This window comes from Salvelinus fontinalis, chromosome 11, assembly GCF_029448725.1.
Source record: "Salvelinus fontinalis isolate EN_2023a chromosome 11, ASM2944872v1, whole genome shotgun sequence".
Taxonomy (NCBI): domain Eukaryota; kingdom Metazoa; phylum Chordata; class Actinopteri; order Salmoniformes; family Salmonidae; genus Salvelinus; species Salvelinus fontinalis.
In genome coordinates this window covers 22,775,351-22,800,268 of record NC_074675.1, presented here as the reverse complement: position 1 = coordinate 22,800,268, position 24,918 = coordinate 22,775,351, and the positions used below count along the sequence as shown (strand labels likewise).

Below are 24,918 nucleotides of genomic sequence, written 5' to 3'. Positions count from 1 at the left end.
GGGAAAACTAACAAAATAGAATGGAAACTTTTAGACTATTGAAACCATAATACATTTCTATAAATGTATATAATGGATAATAGGATAATGATTTAATATTTCGTACGATTAGTTATGTTTTCTATTATGCATGCAGACATCTGACAGTAAACGAAATATAAAACGTGATAACCGAATATTTATCAGTGAAGACTGTTAATTCTTTACCCACAGCGGTTAAGAGTGTTAGGACAATAACCGAAAGATCGCTGGTTTGAATCCCCGAGCTGACCAGGTGAAAAATCTGTATATGTGCCCTTGAGCAAGGCACTTAACCATAATTGCTCCTGTACATCTGCTAAATGATTAATGTATTAATAATTGACTAGAACTCACTGCTACAACTGTTTCTCCAGCAGACACAACAGAGACCCACTCCCTAATGTAATCTGCAACATTGCCTGTCTGAATTAATGTACCATGAATACATAACTAAATTATATAATTGGTGTAGATCAATTTATCTACTGATAAAATACTACTATAATAAAGATTTTCGATCTGCTTATCGATTCAATAAACAAAGTAGATTAGACCCTATATTTCCTTTGAGGCAGATTGTTTGGTGCCTAATCCAAGGGGTCCTGTGCCGCACAAGGAAATCATTTTTACTTATTAACACAAGTCAGATGTTTATTTTGAGAGAAATCGAAGGTAATAATTTGGTTTTAGACTATATTCTATAATGAATGATATGTACTTATTAATAATATTTGTTGACACTTATTTTTGGTTTATGCAGACGATTGACATCGACGATCTTAATGCTCGCGGGCTACCAAGGCGTTTGTTTACCTCTCGAGTCGAGACTCAAGCCGAAGCGGCCTAACAACAGTTAGCTAGCTAACGCGTTAGCAACGTAACTTTGGCTTAATGTGTGCCGTTTTGTCAACACTAGTGGTAACATTTTCACTTTATTTCATTGTTATAAAATAATTGCACATAGTAGTCGTACAAATGCTAAATTACGACGAACGGTTCTTACCTAACCGTTGTGTGTTCAGCAAGTTAGCCTAGTTCATGCTATGCTATCTATACGTGCGTCATAGGGAAGACAATGTCAACATAGCTAACGTTACCTAAACGGCACGATCACAACTGCAATTTAAGAGTAAAATAGACTCATAACGCACGTTGATACATGTAATTGGCGTGTAGTCAACTTGGAGGTTTTATGCATTTTATGACGTTACCTAGATATGGTAGTTGGCGGAGATTATAAAAAATAACTAGCTAGCTGACGTTAACTGTTGAAATATTCGATCACTGACATTTCATCTTGTGACGCTTTCACCAACGGCTGGCTAAAACTTTTAGCAACTCGGCCAGTCACAAATCAAATCAAAGTTTGTCACGTGCGCCGAATACAACAGGTGTAGACTTTACAGTTTAATGCTTACTTACAGGCTCTAACCAACAGTGCTAGTACGGGTAATATTATGACTACTTGAACCGGGTTATGTAGACAAACAGTGCAATTAGTGTAACCAATGACAATAGTAAGGGGTGTGTCATAATGATTAAGTTAATTAAAATTAATTAGTGAAACTGTTAAGAAATAGTATATGGCATATTAAATATATTACGCTTTTATCATATAGAAACATAATGGAATATTGTACATCATATTAGCATGAACATACAATATTGTTTCATTCAATTTCACATAATTTTGTATTTCATTTCATTTTTATTACATGTAATCATTTGGTTCAACCTTAATATACACTGCTCAAAAAAATAAAGGGAACACTTAAACAACACAATGTAACTCCAAGTCAATCACACTTCTGTGAAATCAAACTGTCCACTTAGGAAGCAACACTGATTGACAATATATTTCACATGCTGTTGTGCAAATGGAATAGACAAAAGGTGGAAATTATAGGCAATTAGCAAGACACCCCCAATAAAGGAGTGGTTCTGCAGGTGGTGACCACAGACCACTTCTCAGTTCCTATGCTTCCTGGCTGATGTTTTGGTCACTTTTGAATGCTGGCGATGCTTTCACTCTAGTGGTAGCATGAGATGGAGTCTACAACCCACACAAGTGGCTCAGGTAGTGCAGCTCATCCAGGATGGCACATCAATGCGAGCTGTGGCAAGAAGGTTTGCTGTGTCTGTCAGCGTAGTGTCCAGAGCATGGAGACGCTACCAGGAGACAGGCCAGTACATCAGGAGACGTGGAGGAGGCCGTAGGAGCGCAACAACCCAGCAGCAGGACCGCTACCACCACCAGCATTCAAAAGTGACCAAAACATCAGCCAGGAAGCATAGGAACTGAGAAGTGGTCTGTGGTCACCACCTGCAGAACCACTCCTTTATTGGGGGTGTCTTGCTAATTGCCTATAATTTCCACCTTTTGTCTATTCCATTTGCACAACAGCATGTGAAATTTATTGTCAATCAGTGTTGCTTCCTAAGTGGACAGTTTGATTTCACAGAAGTGTGATTGACTTGGAGTTACATTGTGTTGTTTAAGTGTTCCCTTTATTTTTTTGAGCAGTGTATAATGAGCATCATCAACAGGGGGAACATATTAGGTGAACGCTAATAAACTGTAAAAATATTTTTTCAATTTATAAGAATTTATAAAGGAAAACTTAGTTCATAAGAAGGGCCTGAGATCAAAGTAAATATTCAGACCACTAGGGTTCAATGCAAGTCAGTTAAGAACAAATTCTTATTTACAATGACGGCCTAGAAACAGTGGGTTAACTTCCTTGTTCAGTGGCAGAACAGCATATTTTTACCTTGTCAGCTCGGGGATTCGATCTAGCAACCTTTCGGTTACTGGCCCAACGCTCTAACCACTAGGCTACCAGGCGCCCAACGTTAATAACTAGGCTTGCCTAGCACTGATATATGTAACACTGCTAATGTGAATGATTCAACTTTGTTTTTCTAGAATGCTTGCTGAGGGCAAGAGCTCATTAAACATGGATGAGAAAGAGGTGAGCACCTTTAGTAACAAGGAGAAAGACAGAGAGGGTGATAGACGGCCCGCCTCCTCCCGGGATAAAGTGAAGGATGAGGCAAAGATGAGTGGCAAGAAAGATATCGGTAAGGCCGCAGAGGAAAAGAGGAGGAGACTTGAGGAGGACAAAAGAAAGAAGGAAGAAAAGGAGCGGAAACGGAAAGAGGAGGAGAAACAGAAGGCAGAGGAGGAGCAGAGGAAGAAGGAGGAAGAGGAGAAGAAGCAGCAGGAGGAGGAGGAGAGGAAAGTTCAGGAGGAGGAGGCCAAGAGACAGCGTGAAGAGGAGGCAGCTCAACTCAAGTAAGAGCTCAGGGGAGGAACCACCATAATAATGCATCTACTGTAGGTGCTCTCAACATCATAAACTTTGTGTACGCTCAGTATTTGTGAATTCAGATAATTGCTAACTTGATTCTCCATCTTTCTTCCCACTCCAGGGAGAAGGAGGAGGGTCACCAGCTCCACCAGGAGGCCTGGGAGCGCCACCAGTGCCGGAAGGAGCTGCGCATCCGCAACCAGAATGCCCACGAGGGCCGTCCCGAGGAGACCTTCTTTAGCCGCCTTGACTCCAGCTTGAAGAAGAACACGGCCTTTGTCAAGAAGCTGCGCACGCTTACTGAGCAGCAGCGCGAAGCCCTTTCCAATGACTTCGGCTCGCTCAACCTCAGCAAGTACATCGGCGAGGCGGTGGGCTCGGTGGTGGAGGCCAAGCTGAAGATCTCTGATGTGGGCTGCGCCGTGCACCTGTGCTCCCTCTTTCACCAGCGCTACGCTGAATTCGCCCCACTGCTCCTCCAGGCCTGGAAGAGGCACTTTGAGGCGCGCAAGGAGGAGAAGGCGCCCAACGTGAGCAAGCTGCGCACCGACCTGCGCTTCATCGCGGAGCTTACCATCGTGGGCCTGTTTACGGACAAGGAGGGCCTTTCGCTCATCTACGAGCAGCTGAAGAGCATCATCGGGACAGACCGCGAGACACACACGCATGTGTCGGTGGTCATCAGCTTCTGTAAGCACTGCGGGGACGACATCGCGGGCCTGGTGCCTCGCAAAGTGAAGGCTGCCCGGGAGAAATTTGACCTGGCCTTCCCTCCCAGTGAGATCATCAACACGGAGAAGCAGCAGCCCTTCCAGAACCTTCTGAGGGAGTACTTCACCTCGCTCACCAAGCACCTGAAGAAGGACCACCGCGAGTTGCAGAACATCGAGAGGCAGAACAGGTGATGGGGCCTAGGCTTCCTGGAGAATTCTTTTAAACATGACCCATCTCACAACTTCTCCTGTACTATTGATTTCAGTGTATACTCCTGCCATAGTACATGACGCATAGCCATTTTGAGTAACATGCTAAATGTCTTTTAGTGTACATACTGACACCTCCATGTTTTTTCTTCCTCCAGGCGTATCCTCCACTCCAAAGGGGAGCTGAGTGAGGACAGACACAAGCAGTATGAGGAGTTTGCTACTTCCTACCAGAAGTTGCTGGCTAACACCCAGTCTCTGGCTGACTTTCTGGATGAGAACATGCCAGAACTTCCACTGGACAAGACTGTGCAGGAAGGTAAAGACTAACAACCCTTGTATACTGTTTATTACCTTGTTATAGGAACAATGTAAAGACTGTGCATTTTGTTGTAATTTTGGGTGATTTTTGTTATAAAGCCACATTGTTATCATGTTTTATTGCTGTTGGTTATATGTAGCCTACAGTCTTTGGTGTCTGTGTGTATCTAACCGTTTCCTCTCTCTGTGTGATAGAGCACGGCCCTGGCATTGACATCTTCACCCCTGGGAAGCCCGGGGAGTATGACCTGGAGGGGGGCATCTGGGAGGACGAGGATGCCAGGAACTTCTACGAGAACATGGTGGACCTGAAGGCCTTCGTCCCCGCCATCCTGTTCAAAGATAACGAGAAGGGCAAGGACAAAGAGGAGGCTGCTGGTAAAGGTACAGCTGCATACACACTTGCACGCATGCACACACACACACACAGACTCACACTGTCTGAATGACCCTTCTCTTGTTGCTGTATCCTTTCTTCAGAGGCTAAAGATGCTGCGGCCACCACAGAGGAGTTGGAGTTGGAGCTCGAGGCTCTAGACATCGCTGATGACCCTCTGGAGCTGGATGGACCTGATGAGGCAGAGAACGAGGCAGAGCTTGCCAAAAAACTGTTGGACGAGCAAGGTAAAGATGAGGGTATTCTCTACCCACCAGCCTGCCAGCCACCAAGCAGCACACACCACCCAGCGCTTTGCACTGCCAGCTTTCCATTTTGACAATTACAACAAGAGGGCGGCAATAATCGAATATCTACAACCTCTGGATAGAGGAGGCATGTTGGTTATTGACATGGACAGTGTCTTGGTGTTTGTGTGTCTTTTCCAGGGCTCAAGTTAGGGTATGAGAGAGGTCAGGGAAACAGAGCTAGGGCCCACTCATGGGTGCTCAGGGCCAATCAAGTAAACAGAGGTGTGTTGCTGAGCATGTGGAAACCAGACAGTCATTCACAAGGTTTCTAATATTCCACATGTATCAACCCAATTCTTAGGTCTAAACCTATGCTATGGCTTTGCTATTTCTGTTTATGTCGCTGAGTGACTCTTTAAGTTCGCTAAGTAGATATTTGGAGCATGACTTTGTTGTATTCATGTTTGACTGTGTCCTCCCTGTTTCTGTGTGAAGAACAAGAGGATGAGGAGGCAAGCACCGGGTCCCACCTGAAGCTCATCGTGGACGCCTTCATCCAGCAGCTTCCCAACTGTGTCAACAGAGACCTCATAGACAAGGCAAGGAGAGAACACAACACACATTCAGCATACCAGAAGGATGTATTCCATGCTTTACAATTTGAGTTTAGCCACAAAGGCAATGATTCATAGGGAATGTGGTACTAAGTACACAGTTGTGCAGTGAATTAGTCTGACTGTGTGTGTGTTTGTTCACAGGCTGCCATGGATTTCTGCATGAACATGAACACCAAGTCTAACAGGAGGAAGCTGGTCCGGGCTCTCTTCACCGTTCCCAGACAAAGGTACCAGACTCACTATAAAGCAGATAGTTCATTTGAAAGGATTTGATCAGGAAGCTGGTGCAGACTCTCTTCACCGTTCCCTGACAAAGCACACGCGCACACACACACGCAGATAGTTCATTTGGAAGGATTTGATCATGGATTGATTTGTGTGGGAATGTTTTTTGTTGTTGTCCCTTTTACCCACTAGGTGGTGCGGTTGCTCATTTAATTTGAAATGGCATAAAGGAAGTCAATGGTACTTATACCATTGTAAAGCTCATGGTTGAGTTGTGTTCTTCCAGGTTGGATCTGCTGCCCTTTTACTCCCGTCTGGTGGCCACCCTTCACCCCTGCATGTCAGATGTGGCCGATGACCTGTGCTCCATACTCAAAGGAGACTTCAGGTTCCATGTAGGTCCCAAGACTTTACAACAACTATTAACACCTTCGTCTTTGTTGTGTCTTTCATACAGAACCACTGCCTCATTAAAATAGAACCTATACTGAAGGAAACAAACAGTTTTGAAGGAGATTTCAATACAGAATGCTTGCTGTGTTTCCATGTAGATCCGGAAGAAGGACCAGATCAACATCGAAACAAAAAATAAAACTGTAAGGTTTATCGGGGAGCTGGCAAAGTTCAAGCTGTTCTCTAAAACGGACACTCTGCATTGTCTGAAGGTAGGGGATGCTTCTCTTTCACCAGGAAGCTGTGCTATCATTTTCTAGGTTTCCATCCTATTGGTGACATATTTTCATACAACTATTCTAAAATCTGCAAAAAAATAAATTTTCAAATATTCCCACAAGAGGTGTGTTTCCATCAAACTGATAAAAATGCTGTGCGTGATTTTAAAAAATTAAGATTTTTTGGCCTTCATTTTTCATGTACCAAATTAAAAGCAGAAGTTCAATGTTTCCATTTAATTTTTTACTCTACGAATGGTTTTGTCACCAAAACTGTTGCGATAAATAGGTAACTTGCCAAATCTGGTTTTGGCACATGCTCTCTAGACAACAGTTCGCTGATAAAGTGGACAGGGTAGGTTATAACTTATATGATGAGATATGGATAAGAGCAATATCATTTATATTTGATAATTGGCAGCCTTGCATCAATCATCATGTCACCAGTATTCAAATAACACCTTCAAAGCTCATCACCATCCATCACTTAACCACCATGAAGTTCATCAGAACTTATTTAATCTGCCTATAAACTCTTAATACTTTTCCAGTGGTAAAAGTATTAAGTATTAGTGGTAGTACAACTTCATATCAAGCATTCCTTGTGACTCCAAGTTTACATCAACATGATGGTTTTATTATATCAATATTTGCGCATAAAGGAGTTTTCACATAATTCATTTTACCGACACAAAAGGATCCCACCATGTCGAACGAACAAATTGTTTGTCGACATTTATGAAATTGTACTGACACTTCCTGTTTCCAACACTTGACACTTTCCTGTGTGTGTTGCTCTACAGATGCTGCTGTCAGACTTCTCCCACCACCACATAGAGATGGCCTGCACCCTGCTGGAGACCAGTGGACGCTTCCTCTTCAGATCCCCCGACTCCCATCTCCGGACCAGCGTCCTTCTGGTACAAACACACACACGCACACACGGCAATGCACGCACATACGTATACAGCACAGGAGGTTGGCGAACCTTAATTAGGGAGAACGGGCTCGTGGTAATGACTGGAGCGGAATCAGTGGAATTTGTTTCAAAAAGATTGAACACATCGTTTCCAGGTGTTTTATGCCGTTCCATTTGCTCCGTTCCGGCTTTTATTTAGGAGCCGTTCTCCCCTCAGCACTAATGTACCACTAATGTACAAGCACACACACCTATCAAACACTGTACTGGAATTCCCCAAAGGTTTTGGAGTGCATCCAAAGTCCCGGAGAGAGACCTGTCTTGGCCTTCCTAACTGGTGGCAAAATCCAGGGTTCAATCTGATTCATAAAGCGCTATTAATCCAGCTTTATTGTGCCTAAATTGCATTTGGACGAGGTTATTCATGTCGCGTGCACAGCTGCCATATTTTCTAGGTTACGTTTAGCAAGATAATAAGAAAACACACCTTCTTGAGAGCTTTTAGTTGGGTTCTATATTGAATGGCTCACTTGTTTTTGTATACTTGCGTGTCTCAGGAGCAAATGATGCGTAAGAAGCAGGCGCAGCACCTGGATGCTCGCTACGTGACCATGGTGGAGAATGCCTACTACTACTGCAACCCCCCGCCCATGGAGAAGACTGTCAGGAAGAAGAGGCCCCCGTTGCAGGAGTATATCCGCAAACTGCTCTACAAGGACCTCTCCAAGGTCACCACGGAGAAGGTATGACGGTTTTACATTTGAGTCATTTAGCAGACGCTCGTATCCAGAGCAACTTACTGTTAGTGCATTCATCTTAAGATACAGTGAGCTCCAAAAGTATTGGGGCAGTGACACGTTTGTTTGCTGTTTTACCTTGGTACTCCAGCACTTTGCAGTTGAAATTATACTATGAGGTTAAAGTGCAGACGGTCAGCTTTAATTTGAAGGTATTTTGATCCCTATCGGGTGAACCGTTTATGAAATTACATACATTTTTTTACATACATTTTTGTCCTTAGTCCCGGCATTTTAAGGGGCCAAAGGTATTGGGTCAAATTCACTTATGTGTATTAAAATAGTAAAACGTATTTGGTCACATATTCCTAGTACGCAAAGACTTTACAAACTTGTTGGATGCATCTGCTGTGTTTCAGATCATTTTGTGCCCAATAGAAATGAATGGTACATAATGTATTGTGTCATTTTGGAGTCGCTTTTATTGTAAATATGAATCGAATGTGTTTCTAAACACTTCTACATTAATGCGGATGCTACATTGATGCTACGGATAATCCTGAATGAATCGTTATGAGTGAGAAAGTTGGAAGCACAAATGTCATAACCCCCATGACATGCTAACCTCTCACGATTACAGTAACAGTGGAGGTTAGTATTTTTTGGGGGGTGGTATCATATTTAGGCCTCTGTAACTTTCACTGGAATGGTTTCGACACCTTGTAGAGTCCATGCCTTGACAAATCGAGGCTGTTTTGAAGGCTAAAGGGGAGCAACTCAATATTAGGAAGGTTTTACTAATATTTAGTGCACTCAGTCTACACACACATCACAACTGCTGCGACCAGACTCTTATTATACTGCTCTATTTATACCCTTTCCCCCCCATCCTCCCCTTCCCCAGTACAAATGTAAATATTGAACTATAAATTGTGCCTTCCTGTATTATACTTATGCTAAAATGTCTTATTCTATTCTACTGCCATTTACTTTCTGTTCGTATTCTGAACTTTTATTATTTCTTATTCTTGTTGCATTGTCGAGAAGGAACCTGCAAGTAAGCATTTAGTTGGACGGTGTATACCGTGTGTATCCCGTACATATACGACTAATTCAACTTGAAGTCAGTAACTGTCTCCCTCCTCTTCATCCCCTTCTCTCCTCCCTCCCCTACCCTAGGTGTTGAGGCAGATGCGTAAACTCCCCTGGCAGGACCCAGAGTCTAAAGGCTACCTGATCTGTTGCATGGTCAACATCTGGAACATCAAGTACAACAGCATCCACTGTGTGGCCAACCTGCTGGCCGGCCTTGTGGCCTACCAGGAGGACGTGGGCATCCACGTGGTGGATGGGGTCCTGGAGGACATCCGCCTGGGAATGGAGGTGAGCACCATGGGAGGGGGTGGGGAGGGCAAGGCAAGCCCAGGGTGGTGAGCTGTTTCTGGGATTGGAGGTGAGGATGAGGGAGGAGGAGCTGGTTGGAGTCAGGCCCAGATTCAAGAGTTCATTCCTGGATGTAAGGGCCATGTGAAGAGCCCTAGCAGGAGAGATTGATGGTACTTTTTTTATGACTCGAATGAGGGATTGTTGAGGCTACGTGTTGTATACCATGTGAACAGGCTGTCGAACTGCATGGTTCTGGTTCAGATATGTGGTTTGCGTGACACACAGTAACAAATTGAGTGATACATCTGAGGTTCATGTGGGTAAAATCTTCCTTGGGGCTTCATATTTATGGTGTTTCTGAGCACAGATGCACTCAACTTCAACACCTCTCTGCCATTCCATCTCACCTGCTTTCTCTCTCCCTTTCTCCCCCATCTCTCCCTTTCCTCTCCATGTCTATCCATCTCACCCCTTTTCTCCTCTATCCCCCCCCCCCCCCCCATCGTCGCTTCTTCTCCCCTCTCCTTTGTAGGTGAACCAGCCCAAGTTCAACCAGCGTCGGATCAGCAGTGCCAAGTTTCTGGGGGAGCTCTACAACTACCGCATGGTGGAGTCAGCGGTCATCTTCCGCACCCTCTTCTCCTTCATCTCGTTCGGGGTGAACCCGGACGGCAGCCCCAGCCCCCTGGACCCCCCCGAGCACCTGTTCCGCATCCGCATGGTCTGCACCCTGCTTGACACCTGCGGACAGTACTTTGACCGCGGCTCCAGCAAGAGGAAGCTGGACTGCTTCCTCATCTACTTCCAGGTCAGTCGGGATGAACGTTTAACCTCCCCTTCTTTCACTCCTCTCAGCCTCTCTCTCTCTCGCCTGAATGGTTTTGATACTGTTGTGACATAATGTCAATTCTATTCATTCCTTACAAGACTGTCTCTAAATTCGGATGTGTTGTTGTCTGTCCTCTCCAGAGGTATATCTGGTGGAAGAAGAGTGTGGAGGTGTGGAGTGCGGAGCACCAGTTCCCCATCGACATTGACTACATGATCAGTGACACCCTGGAGCTCCTCCGGCCCAAGATGAAGCTCTGCATCTCCCTGGAAGACTCCACACAACAGGTCACCGAGTTGGAGAGGGAGTTCCTCGTTAAACTGGGTAAGAGACAGAGAGAAAGAGATTGACACACACACACACACACAGGAATGTATGCATAAGGGCACACGCACGCACACTACAACAAGGTTGTTAAAGATCCTTGTCATACCTGAGTCCCCCACATGTTTATTGTGTGTGTGTGTGTGTGTGTGCCTGCAGGCCTCGGAAATGTGTTGCTGTAGCAGCTAGCTCCTCAGGTTGGCCCACTCCTGCTCTCTGTCCTCCCTGCTGAGCAACATTCCCCCGTGTGTGGGAGGTTGCTTCAGCTCCTGCCACTCTATCTTGTCAGACAGGTCAAATTCCCTCATAGTAACACACATACCTGGCCCTTTCACACACATACCACAAACACACAGCAGTCAGACCTGCCTGCACTGTAGACTGCCACTTAAAGCGCACACTCTTAAGTCTGCACAAACAAAAACATATTTACTCAAGTAAGTGTTCACTTCAGGGTTAAAGGGGAATATTAATAAATACCTGAGTGACATCCCAATGACACGATATGTCAATATATTGTCAAATGTAACGTTGCCCTATTGCACCTGCTGTTCTAAAGGGGCACAATACCGAAAGTGTTTCTTTAGGTGACACGCATTTGGTCACTATCTGATCGGGAGGAAAGTAAAGAGATGCACAGATATAGAGACAGACAGGATGTAGATAATGAAATACCCTGTGGGACACAGAGGAGGAAGCGGGAAGCATTCATTTAGCAGGTGTGATGCATTCTGAGTCACAGAACAAGTAGTCCGCCGTATTAACCCAGGCACAGAACATTGTTTCAAGGTTTTCAAGGTGTTGACGTGGAATGCCAGAGAGCGCTTTTGGAAAAACCCTGTGCGTGTCTGTCCGTCTGTACTGTGAGTGCTCTGAGTGATTGATGAGGGTGATGTAAGCCACAGGCTGTACAGTGGCCTCATTGTTTCGCCATTCATCCTTTAACCAAGATAAGGCAACGGAGGCCTTCCTCTGCCTCTGCTGAACCCTCCCTTAACGAAGTTCTACCGCTTAGTAGCGTCTCTTAACTATGCGTCTATCTGCTCCTCTACTGCTCTCTGCTCATCAGGCTTCTGAAGTTATATTCATGGTCTCTCCGAGCTATGTGTTGAAGCACCTGTTTAGTTTCACAATGAATGTCGCTATGACTTGTATTTCTTGCAATGACTTGACTCTCCTGCAGTTCCAGCCCAACAAAGTGTTATGTTTCTAAATGGGCTTGTTGTTTGCGTTCGTCTGTCCTCACTCCTGGACATAGTTCAAGGAGTTTAGGATATAATCTGCGGTAAATGTCTATGCTTTGTGTCTGATTTGATTTCTTATGTAAAGAGCCAGGGAAAAGCCTGTTCAGAGCACGGAGCGATGGCTCACGAGAGGAGCTTTTTTACGAATGATTGTAATCGATGACTATGATGCAAATGGTTTAGCGTTTAGTCTCTTGCTTCAAGACTTCGTCTTGCAACCTGACGCTGCGCCATTCGAATGAAGATGTGTGTGTGTGCACGTATGTTTGTGTCCTGCAGGACTGGCCATGGATGGACAGAAGGACGGCCGGCCCTCCAGTGCCATGGGGAGTGAAGGCGAGGCTCTAGACGAGGATGACGAGGATGACGACGAAGAGGGAGGGGCGGACACAGAGGAACAGTCTGGCAATGAGAGCGAGATGAACGAGCCAGAGGAAGAAGTGATTCTGTCAATCTTTAATTCATCCATTCACTCATTGCATGTCTAAGACACAAGTCTCTCATAATAGGTGGATACCAGATCTCTCACTCGTTCACTCATCTATCATCCATTCATTCATTCATTTGGCCCTCACCCCTAGATTTGTAGGGGGGGGGGTCGCAAACTGAGGACAGAAGCCCAGTCCTAAGCAAGATACTGTATAAGGAAGCGGGTCATCTTGTTGTGCTGCTAGATTGATGTGTTGACTCATCTCTTATAATGCCAGACCGACAACATAGCTCTCCAGGTTTAGTGCTTTGTTTTTCTACCTTACAGAAGCTAGCACACAATCACCACCCCCCCCCCCCCCCCCCCCCCCCCCATCTAAGAACCTGCTGTGTGTTCCAGGAAGGGTCTGAGAATGAGGAAGAGGAGCGGGAGGAAGAGGAGGAGGAGAACACTGACTATCTGACCGACTCCAATAAGGAGAACGAGACGGACGAGGAGAACAATGTAAGAAGATGGCAAGGAGAGAGAGAGGGAGAGAGGTTATTGTGTTGCTGACGGTCTTGTCCTGTAGGAGGTGACCATCCGTGGTGGCGGTCTGAAGCATGTGGCATGTGCTGAGGATGAGGACTTCATCCAGGCTCTGGACAAGATGATGCTGGAGAACCTGCAGGTACAGTATCTCTCCTATTCTCTCTAATCTGTGTGCCACAGTCACTATGTCCGTAGTACTGTACTACTTTTGTTAATAAACGGGTATTAACAGGAGTTTGTGTGTGTGTGTGTGTGTGTGTAGCAGCGGAGCGGGGAGGCGGTGAAGGTGCACCAGTTGGACGTGGCCATCCCCCTGCAGCTGAAGAGCCAGCTGAAGAAAGGCCCTGGAGGACCCGTCTGCTCTGGAGAGGGAGACGCAGGCATCTCAGACACCATGCAGTTTGTCATGCTCACGCGCAAGGGCAACAAGCAGCAGGTACACACACACACACACAGAGTATGGACACACACACATACAAACTCGTTGAAGTCTCCTTCGCTGTTAGTTCAGTCAGATCCCTCCACAGAATCAGCACTGTCAGACAGACCCAGCGATAATATTGACTCTGAGCTGTGTGTGTGTGTATTTAGGCCCAGTCCGCGGGTGGAATGAATGGTGGTGGGGTAGAGACGACAAGCTCTTTTACTGTTGTAGGTTCAGAGTGTGTACACATTCTCTGTCCAGAAAAATCAAGACGTTAAAGTAAAGCTCACTAAACTCAGTCCACTACACTTCCAGCAACTGCTTTTAAAGGACATTTACCAGATTATAAACACTATGTAAACATTGTGTTTTGACCAATTAACAGTACCGGCTATAGACGTTTTTTGTTGATGTAAAATGAAGCTATATAAATTGCTTAATGCATTATAGATGACGTGTCCCTAAACACACTAACCTCTCCTGTAGTGCGTTTCCTGAGGCGAGGATAAAGCGGTTCAGTGTGTGTCAGTAAGCGTCACAGCTTCTCTCTGTGACGTATCTGGACCTCTCCCTGTCAGACACATTCACTGCATTCCTCTGTCAGCTCCACACCATGGGAGTGGCCCTCCCTCACTTTCTCTGCTGCCTGGGCCTCCGTCCGGGAAACACATTCGAGTTTTAGCACAGCCAGAGAGAAAAAAACATCACGGGGCATGTTGTAAAAGGTTGAATAGTGAGCCAGGAGAGCATGTTTCTGCAGTGTGAATACTGAGCACTTGTCCCATTGTCTGCCTACAGCATGAGATGTAACTCTTGCTCCTTCTCAATGCTTCATGTGCCTGTTTGAGCTCTCCTAGCTGTAGTTAAAGTTCTTGAATGTGTCTCTGTTTTGTCTCTTTTGTTTCTAGTTTAAGATCCTGAACGTGCCTTTATCCTCCCACCTGGCTGCCAACCACTTCAACCAGCAGCAGGCAGAGCAGGAGGAGAGGATGAGGATGAAGAAGCTCACTCTGGACATCAACGAGAGACAGGAGCAAGAAGACTACCAAGGTATTAAATAGGGTGTTCCACTCACTCTGCCTAGAGTGGGTGAAAACGCGCTTCGGTGATAAAATGTAACTTCCTTATGTTATAAAATACATTTTACCAAGACAAATATGATTATTCATGTTCTGAATCATTCAGTGTGGTCTTTCGCTAACATATCATTAACTTTATATCCAAAATGTTGGATTTCATAACCTAATGCAGCCGATAAAAAAACAAACAGTCACCACCAGACGGCCTCCGCCCAGTACCCTGCCCTGAACCTTAGTCACTGTTACTAGCCGGCTACCACCGGTACTCTACCCTGCACCTTAGAGACTGCTGCCATATGTACATAGTCATTGAACACTGGTCACTTTAATATTTGCATACTTTAATGTTTGCATACTGTTTTACCAACTTTATATGTACAGTGCATTCGGAAAGTGTTCGGACCCCTTTACTTTTTCGAAATTTTGTTACGTTACTGCCTTATTCTAAAATTGATGAGGGAAAAAACAATTTAATCCATCTACACACAGTACCCCAAAATGACAAAGCAAAAAAATATATACCACATTCACATAAGTATTCAGACCCTTTACTCAGTACTTTGTTGAAGCACCTTTGGCAGCGATTACAGCCTCGAGTTTTCTTGGGTATGACGCTACAAGCTTGGCACACCTGTATTTGGGGAGTTTCTCCCATTCCTCTCTGCAGATGCTCTCAAGCTCTGTCAGTCGCTGCACAAAGCTATTTTCAGGTCTCCAGAGATGTTCGTTCAGGTTCAAGTCCGGGCTTTGGCTGGGCCCCTCAAGGACATTCAGAGACTTGTCCCGAAGCCACTCCTGCGTTGTCTTGGCTGTGTGCTTAGGGTCGTTTGTCCTGTTGGAAGGTGAACCTTCGCCCCAGTCTGAGGTGCTGAGCACTCTGGAGCAGGTTTTCACCAAGGATCTCTCTGTACTTTGCTCTGTTCTACTTTCCCTCGATCCTGACTAGTCTCCCTGTCCCTGCCGCTGAAAAATATCCCCACATGCTGCCACCATCATGCTTCACCGTAGGGATGGTGCCAGGTTTCCTCCAGATGTAACGCTTGGCATTCAGGCCAAAGAATTCAATCTTGGTTTCATCAGACCATAGAGTCTTATTTCTCATGGTCAGAGAGTTTTTAAGTGCCTTTTGGGAAACTCCAAGTGGGCTGTCATGTGTCTTTTATTAAGGAGTGGCTTCCGTCTGGCCACTCTACCATAAAGTCCAGATTGGTGGAGTGCTGCAAAAATGGTTGTTCTTCTGGAAGGTTCTCCCATCTCCACAAAGGAACTCTTGGTCACCTCCCTGACCAAGGCCCTTCTCTCCAGATTGCTCAGTTTGGCCGGGCGGCAAGCTCTAGGAAGAGGCTTGGTGGTCCCAAACTTCTTCCATTTAAGAATGATGGAGGCCACTGTGTTCTTGGGGACCTTCAAGGCTGTACCTATCCCCAGATCTGTGCGTTGACACAATCCTGTCTCGGAGCTCTACGGACAATTCCTTTGACCTCATGGCTTGGTTTTTGCTTTGCCATGCACTGTCAACTGTGGGACCTTATATAGACAGGTGTGTCCAAACTTTTGAATGGCACTGTATGTGTGTATATATATATATTCTGACATTGCTTGTTCTGATATTTCTTCATCTCTTTACTTTTTACTTTATGCATTATGTGTGTGTTATTGCACTGTTGGAGCTAGAAATACAAGCATTTCGCTGCACCTGCAATAACATCTACAAATCTGTGTACGCGACCAATAAACGTTGATTTGATTTGAATAAGCACCGTGCTCTGTTGACATAGCGACGCAGGTTTCTTGTAGCATCTTTTGAAGATTTGACATTTTGTGGCTGTCGTGTTTAAAGTTGTTTCTGCAGGTCGCAAAAAAAGCTAAATTAGCATGACACGAGCTGAATTAAATGTAAAAGGCTTTGAAAATAATAAACTTGGTATACGCTCAGTGCTCCGTTGACATTTCACAGAGATATGCTTGTTTTTGTGTGAGATCTTCTAACTGAAAAAGCGTATAATATGACATGCGTATACTAAAATATGAAAATACTGTGTGTCATGTCTCAAAACCGATATCCATCTTACCTCTATTGTTTTATGTACTGCCGATTTCAAAGAAAGATGACGAGTTCAATGGGAAAGTGAGCCTGTCAGGTAGCAGTAGCCTTAATTCTTGCACAGAATCCTCCTAGCTGTCGCAATGCAATTGTCCTGACTTTTACCTACTTTTCTTCTCGCGCCTCCATTGATTTAGTTCTGGCCATCCTACAAGAGTTAAAAACTCCAATAAGTTTGTAACGGATTATGATAGACATGAGGTTTGGAAGAGACATGAGGTTTTCTTAGAGGAGTATCTACATATTTTATTTTATTTGGATCTCTTTTAGTCCCCATTTGGACTAATCTTCCAAGAGTCCTTTAACATTAAAATACAATTTATAATACGAACAGATTTTCACATATAACACACTATTACAAACATACATAATATACTAACATAATGACCCAATAAATACTCAATCTAAAAAATATTGATTCTTCATCTACTATAGTCCCACAACATTTCTATGTATTATATTTAAATCGTTTTAAAATAATGTTTACATTTATATATTGAAAGTTTTCTAGTTTGCTCAGTTAATTTATTAAATTTCTTTATTGCTCTAAATCGAAATGTTCTTTTCTGTCTGGATAACGCATAGATGGTGGACAATCTATTCCTAGTATATACTGAATGTCTGTCTCTTACCAACTGAATACCGTTGTGAATAGAACTTGGCCGTTTTAAATTACGTATATTATGAAATAAAATAAGCATGTTTTTTTTCAATTATCTTGTTGATTGATGACCAACCAAGAACACTGCGCATGACTGCAACAGAAGAACCATATCTCCACCTTAAAACAATCCTTGCTGCTTTGTTCTGTGCATTCTGCAGCCTCCTTACTTCACTTGATGATGCATTTCCCCAGACCACAGAACAGTAGTTCACCTGACTCTCAATTAATGCTTGTGTTATTTGCTGAATAATTTTTCCTGGTAAATATTTAGCTATCCTTCTGATTTATGCAAGCTGTTTTAATATTTTTTTCTACATAGATTAGTTATTTGAGACGACCATGATAAGCAGTTGTCTAGCTGCACTCCCAATAGTTTGGTTTCTGCCACTTCTTCAATTTGTACTCCTCCCATACTTAATTGTATCCCATGCTGTTTTGGCCTTTTCCTAGTTGAACAGACCAACATAACTTTGGTTTTCTTGGTGTTTAAAACAAGTTTGTTTTGGCAAACCCACTCTCTGATATTCTCCAAATCTCCTTGTAAAGCCTGCTGTACCTGTTGAACTGATTGTCTTGCTACATAAATTGTAGTGTCATCTGCAAATATAGTAGCTTGAGTTTCAACTAAGGCATAGGGAAGGTCGTTGGTATATATTAAATAAAGAAGTGGCCCAAGGCAGCTTCCTTGCGGAATTCCACAGTTTAGCACATGAGAGGGAAGAAAATGAACCATTGATATAGGTGGACTGTTTCCTCTCAGTTAGATATGACTGTACCCAATTCAATGCTACCTCCTTAAAACCATAATGCATTAATTTTGTCAATTATTTCATGATCCACTAAATCAAATGTTGCACTGAAATCTAAAAATAGTACACCCACAAACTTGCCATTATCCATAGCATTGAGCGACTGGTCAGTAATGTAAACCAATGCAGTGGTAGTGGAATGGTTTTTGCGATAAGCATGCTGATTGGCTGTAATCAGATCATTCTTTTCCATGTACTCCCACATTTGTCTACTCACAATACCCTCCAATATCTTACTGACTGTAGGGAGTAGGCTAATTGGTCGACTATTGGCGGGAGTAAGGGGTTCTTTGCAGTCTTTCGGAATAGGACAGTTTTGCATGCTTCCATACATTTGCAAACATCCCCTTTTCCAGTGACCAATTAAATATGTATCTCAGTGGAACTGCAATCTGGGGAGCAGCACAGCGAAGCAAAAAATTGTCCATAAGACCATAACCTGTAGATTTACCATCAGGTAATGACTTCAATAGGTTTAACACCTCCTCCACTGACACCGTTTGCAGACTAAAAGAGCAGATCTTGTTGCTCATAATATGATCATCAATCCATTGGACAATAGCTTGTTTGGAAGAATGTATGTTTGCATTGTTGCTCAGTAATTTAATTTTCTTTGTAAAAAAATATGCAAAATGATTGGCAATATCAACTGGTTTTGTTATTATTCTCCCGTCAACCTCCACACTAGATGGGCATGATGAGAGATGTACTAAGTAAGCCCTTAACTGTGTTCCATACCTTTTTACAATCATTTTTACAATCAATAAAAGCATTGTTGTAAAATAACTTTTTTTTCTTTTTTTTTCTTCTTCAATTTACCTGCATAATTACGTAATGTTCTATAATTCTGTTCATCAATTTCTAATTTTGACTTGGCTGCTAAGACTTTTGCCATATTTCTTTGAGAAAAAGCCTCAATCCATGGAGATGGACGGGCACCAACTGTACTCTTTCTTATATAGGGGCATGATGGTCCATTACCTCAGTGAGCAAATCAATAAAACATTCTGTAGCGTGATTTAAATCATCCTCTAGATAAATCAGCTCCCAGGGTACAGCAGCCAAATCATTTAGAAATAGCTCATGATTAAATGTTTTAAAATTTATTTTGACCACAATCCTAGGCGGTTTCTTTGGAACATTGGTGTTCATGGTTATGGTCACAATATTATGGTCTGTCCAGCCCACTGGCATTGATCTGGCTTTTAAGCATTGCAATGGTATATTACAGAAAATCAGATCAATGCATGTGTCTGAACGATGACTCAACTTAATTGAAGATCTAGTAGTATCATTAACCATTTGTTTCAAACCACAGTTCTTGGCATATCTCATCAATTTTGTTCTATTCGAATTATAGTGATCCTTCCAATTTATATTAAAATCACCCAAGATAAATACATCTCTGTTGCTATCTGTGGCCTGGTCAAACCCAGTACATAAGTCATCCAGATAGGACACCTTAGAGCTAGGAGGTCTATACACACATCCTACCAATATGGGTGCCTGGTGAGGCAGATGTACTTGAGCCCATACTGCCTCTATTTGACATACATTAAGGTCATCCCTCCTCTTAAAAGGTATATGATTCTGAATATACAGTGCTACACCCCCACCATTCCTAGTCCTGTCCCTTCTCAGTAGACTATATCCTTGAATGCTAATTTGCCCATCATTTACAGATGCATCTAAATGCGTTTCGGTCAAAGCCAAAATATGAATATTATTTATGTTGACCAAGGTAAAAACCTCATGTATTTTGTTAGGAAGGCTACATACATTAACATGAGCTATATGCAACCCTTTCATTATCAAGTGGAGATCAATAGAGTATGTATTCGTTATAGTTGAAGTTGTCATGATACACTACAACACACAAACTCAGATTTGAACATTCAATTAAAATAGCCAGGGAGTTACTCTGAGTCCTGATACAATTGCCCGTTGATATAAAGTTTATCCATCACCACGGAGACTCTTTGATCCAGGCAACGCTTTTCCTTCATGATGGGATATAGTTTTTTCTCCTTTCATTGATCTCGGTGGGGAAGTGATCATTCATTCCAAAATCAGTATTTCTGCGTTCTCTCCCCATGTTCTTCGTCATTTTCTTTTGCTTAAATTTGTCAAAACGTGCAATAATAGCCCGTGGCCTATTTCCAGAGGCCTTACCTATTCTATGGACTCTGGAGAAAGTGGCATTACGCACAACATCAGTGGGCAGTTTTAGTTGAGTTGACATAAAGTCTCGGACTGTGTCCTCACAGCCTCTGCTGTCGTCATTCTCCAGGTATCCCTGAGAATATTAGATTGTTCCACATTGATCGACACTGTACGTCAAGCAAGGTTTCTTAAAGTTGTTTGTTCTCTGCACCACCTCCACCTTGCTATGAATAGAGTCTACAGTACCTTTCAGCGCCGTGTTCTCTTTCCTTAGATCATCAATCTGACGTTGGCTGAATTCTAGACTGGCACATAATGCATTGATGTCCTCTCGTAATATATCCAAGATATCAAGTTTGGCAAGCCTTTCGTTGGTGGATTTTAACAAGTCAACATCCATATCGGTAAACCTCTCCCCACTCGCCACACGCGCCCTCTTACTAGGGGATGGTTTGGTTCCATCGTTGATACCTATTGGCCAACCTGGTTTTGTTTTGCTTTGTTGATTGGGTTGGTGGTCCTTAACAATGCTTGAATCCTCCGAAACCAGCGACATGTTTCTTTTACACATTACTTTACTCGTTTGTCAAAAGATGCATCTTTGATTGGACACCCTTTATTATGCAGTACTGATAAGAAGAGGGACAGATGGAGAATGGACCATGCATTAGGAAAAGAAATGGGGAGGGTTTCTTGAGAGATGACGAGAGAAAGCAGCAGGAGTACTACCACAATTCAACATGCCTCCATTTTGTTGGTTTGTGTAGCGTTGTTTTAACATTGTTGGTTTGTGTTGCATTTGTTTCTGTAGCGTTGTCTTAAAATCGCTTGGTTTGTGTAGCATTGTGTTAACCTTCTTGGTTTTTGCTATGTAGAAATGATGGCGTCTCTGGCCCAGCGGCCCGCTCCGGCCAACACCAACCGGGAGCGGCGCCCGCGCTACCAACACCCCAAAGGGGCACCCAACGCCGACCTCATCTTCAAGACCGGAGGAAGGTGAGACTCGCTCCTCAACTTACCTACCCACTACACACACACACACCACCAGGGCCTGGAATCAACAGCAGACCACCAGCCAAATGCTGGTCGAAAGTCTGAGTGACTGGTGAACTTTCTTTAATGCAGCAGTCACAGTGGCTGGGACAGTGGTGGAATGAAAAGTTTGTTTTGTGTCCTAATCACCACCACACCTAAATACAAGCACACATAGCCTGTATTCACTGCGGGGGGAATAGGGTTGGCATGAGAATGGGATCCTGTCAAAGGACGTGGTGTTAGTCAACTCACTGACTCTCCCTCCTTGTTCTCTGCACCTGAACAGAAAGCAGGAAACAAAGCAGGAGAGAAATGAAAGGCACGAAAAGCGTGACAGACAAGAAAGGCAAGAGAAACACGAGAGAAACAACAGATATGAGGGCCAGGAGGCTAGGGCCCGCCAGCTCAGTCGGACACGCTACTGACAGACTGCATTCTGCACTCAGGCCCTGCTTATGTTAAAACCGGAAAGGGTTCATGTCTCCCAACTGTCAAACAATATTTTGTTTTGAGTATTCTGATCAGATACAGACTTGTCCCCCTTTATTTTTGCACTGTTAAAGAAAATAAATCTGTTCCGCTTTGCAGGCACTAAAGTGCATTTTCATATTATTCTTCCTTAAAAGCTGTGAAGATTCCTTTCTATTTTTGGAAATAAAGATTTCCCTAACTTTCTATTTTTATCAGAACAGAAATAGCTTGTGGTTCTTTGTCCTTTCCTCATATTTGTCTTGGAAAAGTGACAAAATAATTCAGAAAGGAGATATTTAGATCCACGTCAACATAGCGCATCATATTCATGCCTAACATACATTTGACAGATGCTTACATGATACTGATGGCAAAGTACACAATTATGTTTTTGATGAATAACACAACTTTATTTTGGATTGTCACTCACAATTACATTTTCTCACGAACAGACGCTAGACCATTGCAACCTATGGATGGAAGGAGATGCAGTAATGATGGTACTGAAGGAGTGAATGGGGACGGATATTGGGGCAGGAGGTTGAGGGAAGGATGGGTGGGGAAAAGGTGGTGGATCTTGGATGGATGTTTTGGGGATTTGAGGATGGGATAAATACTCCAGTGAGTGTTCTGGAAGACAGCTACTACAGTAAAGCCCTGCTCTGTCCCCTAGGAGATGCTGATTGGAGTCTGGCCGAGGGAGCAAGCAAATGAGAGAGCAAGACAGGGCGAGCGGACCATCGGTCTCGCCTGAGCAGGGAGTGAGTCCGCCAGCCGCCCACTGACGCAAGCGCAGACCCCCACACCTAACCCCGCCGCCGGAGGAAGAGAAGGAGAAAGGGCATCAACGAGGGGTGGGGAAGAGGGGGGCACCCCCTTCACCCGGCTAAGGCGTTCCAGGGAACACCCCTTCCTTTCTGTGCGTCGCCCGGGACGACACCAGCACAGCAGCACAAACACCCACCCCGCCTGCACAAAAGAACGAATCAAAGATGAATGAAAGAACGATTGACCAGCTGACGGACGTATGTACGGACAGACATGGACGCAGACAAACAGACGCACGTACAGCTGGGCTGCAGGAGAAGGGACTACAGTCGTCTTCTCTTCGCTCCCGTGCAGGATGAGGATATGGTGTACAAGGGCTCACAAGAGGAGGAGAATACAAGAGGAGGACAATGGACAGAATGTGTCAAAGAAAAGGGGACGGGTGAGGGTGTAACATCTTTGGAGATGGACTGTGCTTCTCTTACTGGGAACAGATCTGTTGTTCAGTCTTTTTTTCTCTTTATCTAGCTAAATCACACACTGTTCAAAGGCAGCTAGATGGAGGAGGAGGAGGAGAGGGAGCACAGATGGGGTCACGACTACTAAATGACTCGATAAACAAGGGAACAAGGAGGACAGGATGATGTACAGAAAGGCGTGGTTGCTTGTGTGAGCAAGGGTTACAGATGTAGGATCTTCATTTGAGTCAGTTTGCTACAGCAGGACAATAATCCTGCAGCAACAGGAAATGTGAATTATTATGATTAACGGACAATTTTTGGTTGATACATTTTTGTAAAGTTGAAATAAAAAACTTCAGAAGCCTTTTTTAACCTCATACACTACAAGTTTTAAAATGTACTGCATTGCAGGAAAGTAAATTATCATGCAGCAGGGTGATCAAATTAAGATCCTACATCTGTACCATAGAGATGGTTTGCTCCTCCTAACCCTGTTGGAAGTGGAACACCTTGTCACGGTGACGACCCTGACCCCGAGGCGGGTACGAGACCAGTGTTAACTGACCAGCGTTTCATCATCAGAAATAAAAAATAAAATATAAGTGATGAATATAATACATATTCTTTATTTTTTCAGCATTTTTGCTTTCTAGATGTTTCCTTTATTTTCATGAAAAATCTATACTTTTTTGGGGTGAAATACAGTTTGTTGTTTTGGAAATTGTGTGATGTATTGTAGTCTTTGACAAATGGATAAGATACTTATCTGTGCCCCTAGCCTCCTGAGTCATACTCAGTGATGATCATTTCTGTTTGGTTATTTCTGTCTGTTGAATATATAGATAGATAATCTGTACTGTACTGCATGGGCTTTTCTGCACCAGCTCTGTAAGCCAATTTCTGCCTGTGTTTCAGTAAAAGTGTCCGTTTGTGACTCACTCCTCTGGCTTGACTTCTTTACTGTGTCCATGATCTGTGTCCCACCCAGGGTTGGGTAGGTTACTTTCTAAGTACAGTTACTAGTCACCTGTCAAATTGTTATCAGTAATGTAACTTTTTGATTACCCAAACTCAGTAATGTAATCTGATTACATTTAGTTACTTTTACAATTTTACAATTGGCTCATTCATCCCCCTCCTCTCCCCTGTAACTATTCCCCAGGTCGTTGCTGCAAATGAGAACGTGTTCTCAGTCAACTTACCTGGTAAAATAACGGTAAAATAAAAATAAAATTAGATTTATTACCCCTTAAGAGGCATTAGAAGAATACAAAAATGTATGTTAACAATTGAACCACATTTATTGCAGGATAAATAAATGTTGACGTTTACATAGGTGGCCTTATATGGATGTTACATTTTACTTTATGAGTTGGTTATGTAGGCTTCTTCTAACCCATCACTTTCTACTACATATAATAAAACGATTAAATTATATATTTACATTTACAAAACACAGTCTATCAGAATTCCAGCCATTCCAATAAATGTTATACCCATTAATCTTCAATAATAGGACTTGGAAATATATAAGTATAGATTAGCCAAATTGTTTTACCTGAGCATAACCCCAAAACTAAGGACTTATTAGTCAGCCCTACCCTGTTGTTTAGTTTGTTGTCATGGAGGACTGATTGGTCTCTTTGATTCGAGCTAAAAAATAAATAATGTGCTCATGGAATGGCATGCTTTGAGCACTACAAAAAGTGCTTTACATGTGAAAAATGAATGCAATATGCTGCATTTGCTATAGACCTATTGTTACACTTTTTGTTGGCGACACTTTGATATCTTGATAATATGCAGCTGTTTAAAGGGCAAATC

The 24,918-nt window shown here is 43.4% G+C and overlaps 1 protein-coding gene across 7 annotated transcripts; it reads left to right on the top strand.

The window, feature by feature from the left end:
- Window positions 1-605: 605 nt before the first annotated feature.
- Window positions 606-24,032, top strand: LOC129865302 (regulator of nonsense transcripts 2-like). 7 transcript variants are annotated; one of them, XM_055937974.1, is made up of 23 exons: window positions 606-693; window positions 2,948-3,316; window positions 3,454-4,233; window positions 4,414-4,574; window positions 4,772-4,960; window positions 5,057-5,200; window positions 5,699-5,802; window positions 5,962-6,047; window positions 6,332-6,440; window positions 6,597-6,710; window positions 7,520-7,636; window positions 8,193-8,378; window positions 9,552-9,755; window positions 10,291-10,566; window positions 10,728-10,911; window positions 12,435-12,595; window positions 12,985-13,089; window positions 13,157-13,255; window positions 13,379-13,552; window positions 14,449-14,590; window positions 21,235-21,355; window positions 21,681-22,365; window positions 22,539-24,032. In XM_055937974.1, exons 2-22 carry the CDS (start codon window positions 2,949-2,951, stop codon window positions 21,817-21,819), a joined length of 3,963 nt encoding a protein of 1,320 aa, XP_055793949.1. In that variant the 5' UTR covers window positions 606-693; window position 2,948; the 3' UTR covers window positions 21,820-22,365; window positions 22,539-24,032. The 7 variants fall into 7 exon arrangements, with proteins under 7 accessions (XP_055793949.1, XP_055793944.1, XP_055793946.1 ...); XM_055937971.1 differs by lacking the exon at window positions 606-693 and adding an exon at window positions 839-939 and having other exon boundaries at window positions 5,057-5,212; window positions 22,318-22,365; window positions 22,542-24,032; XM_055937970.1 differs by lacking the exon at window positions 606-693 and adding an exon at window positions 839-939 and having other exon boundaries at window positions 5,057-5,212; window positions 22,318-22,365.
- Window positions 24,033-24,918: the final 886 nt, after the last annotated feature.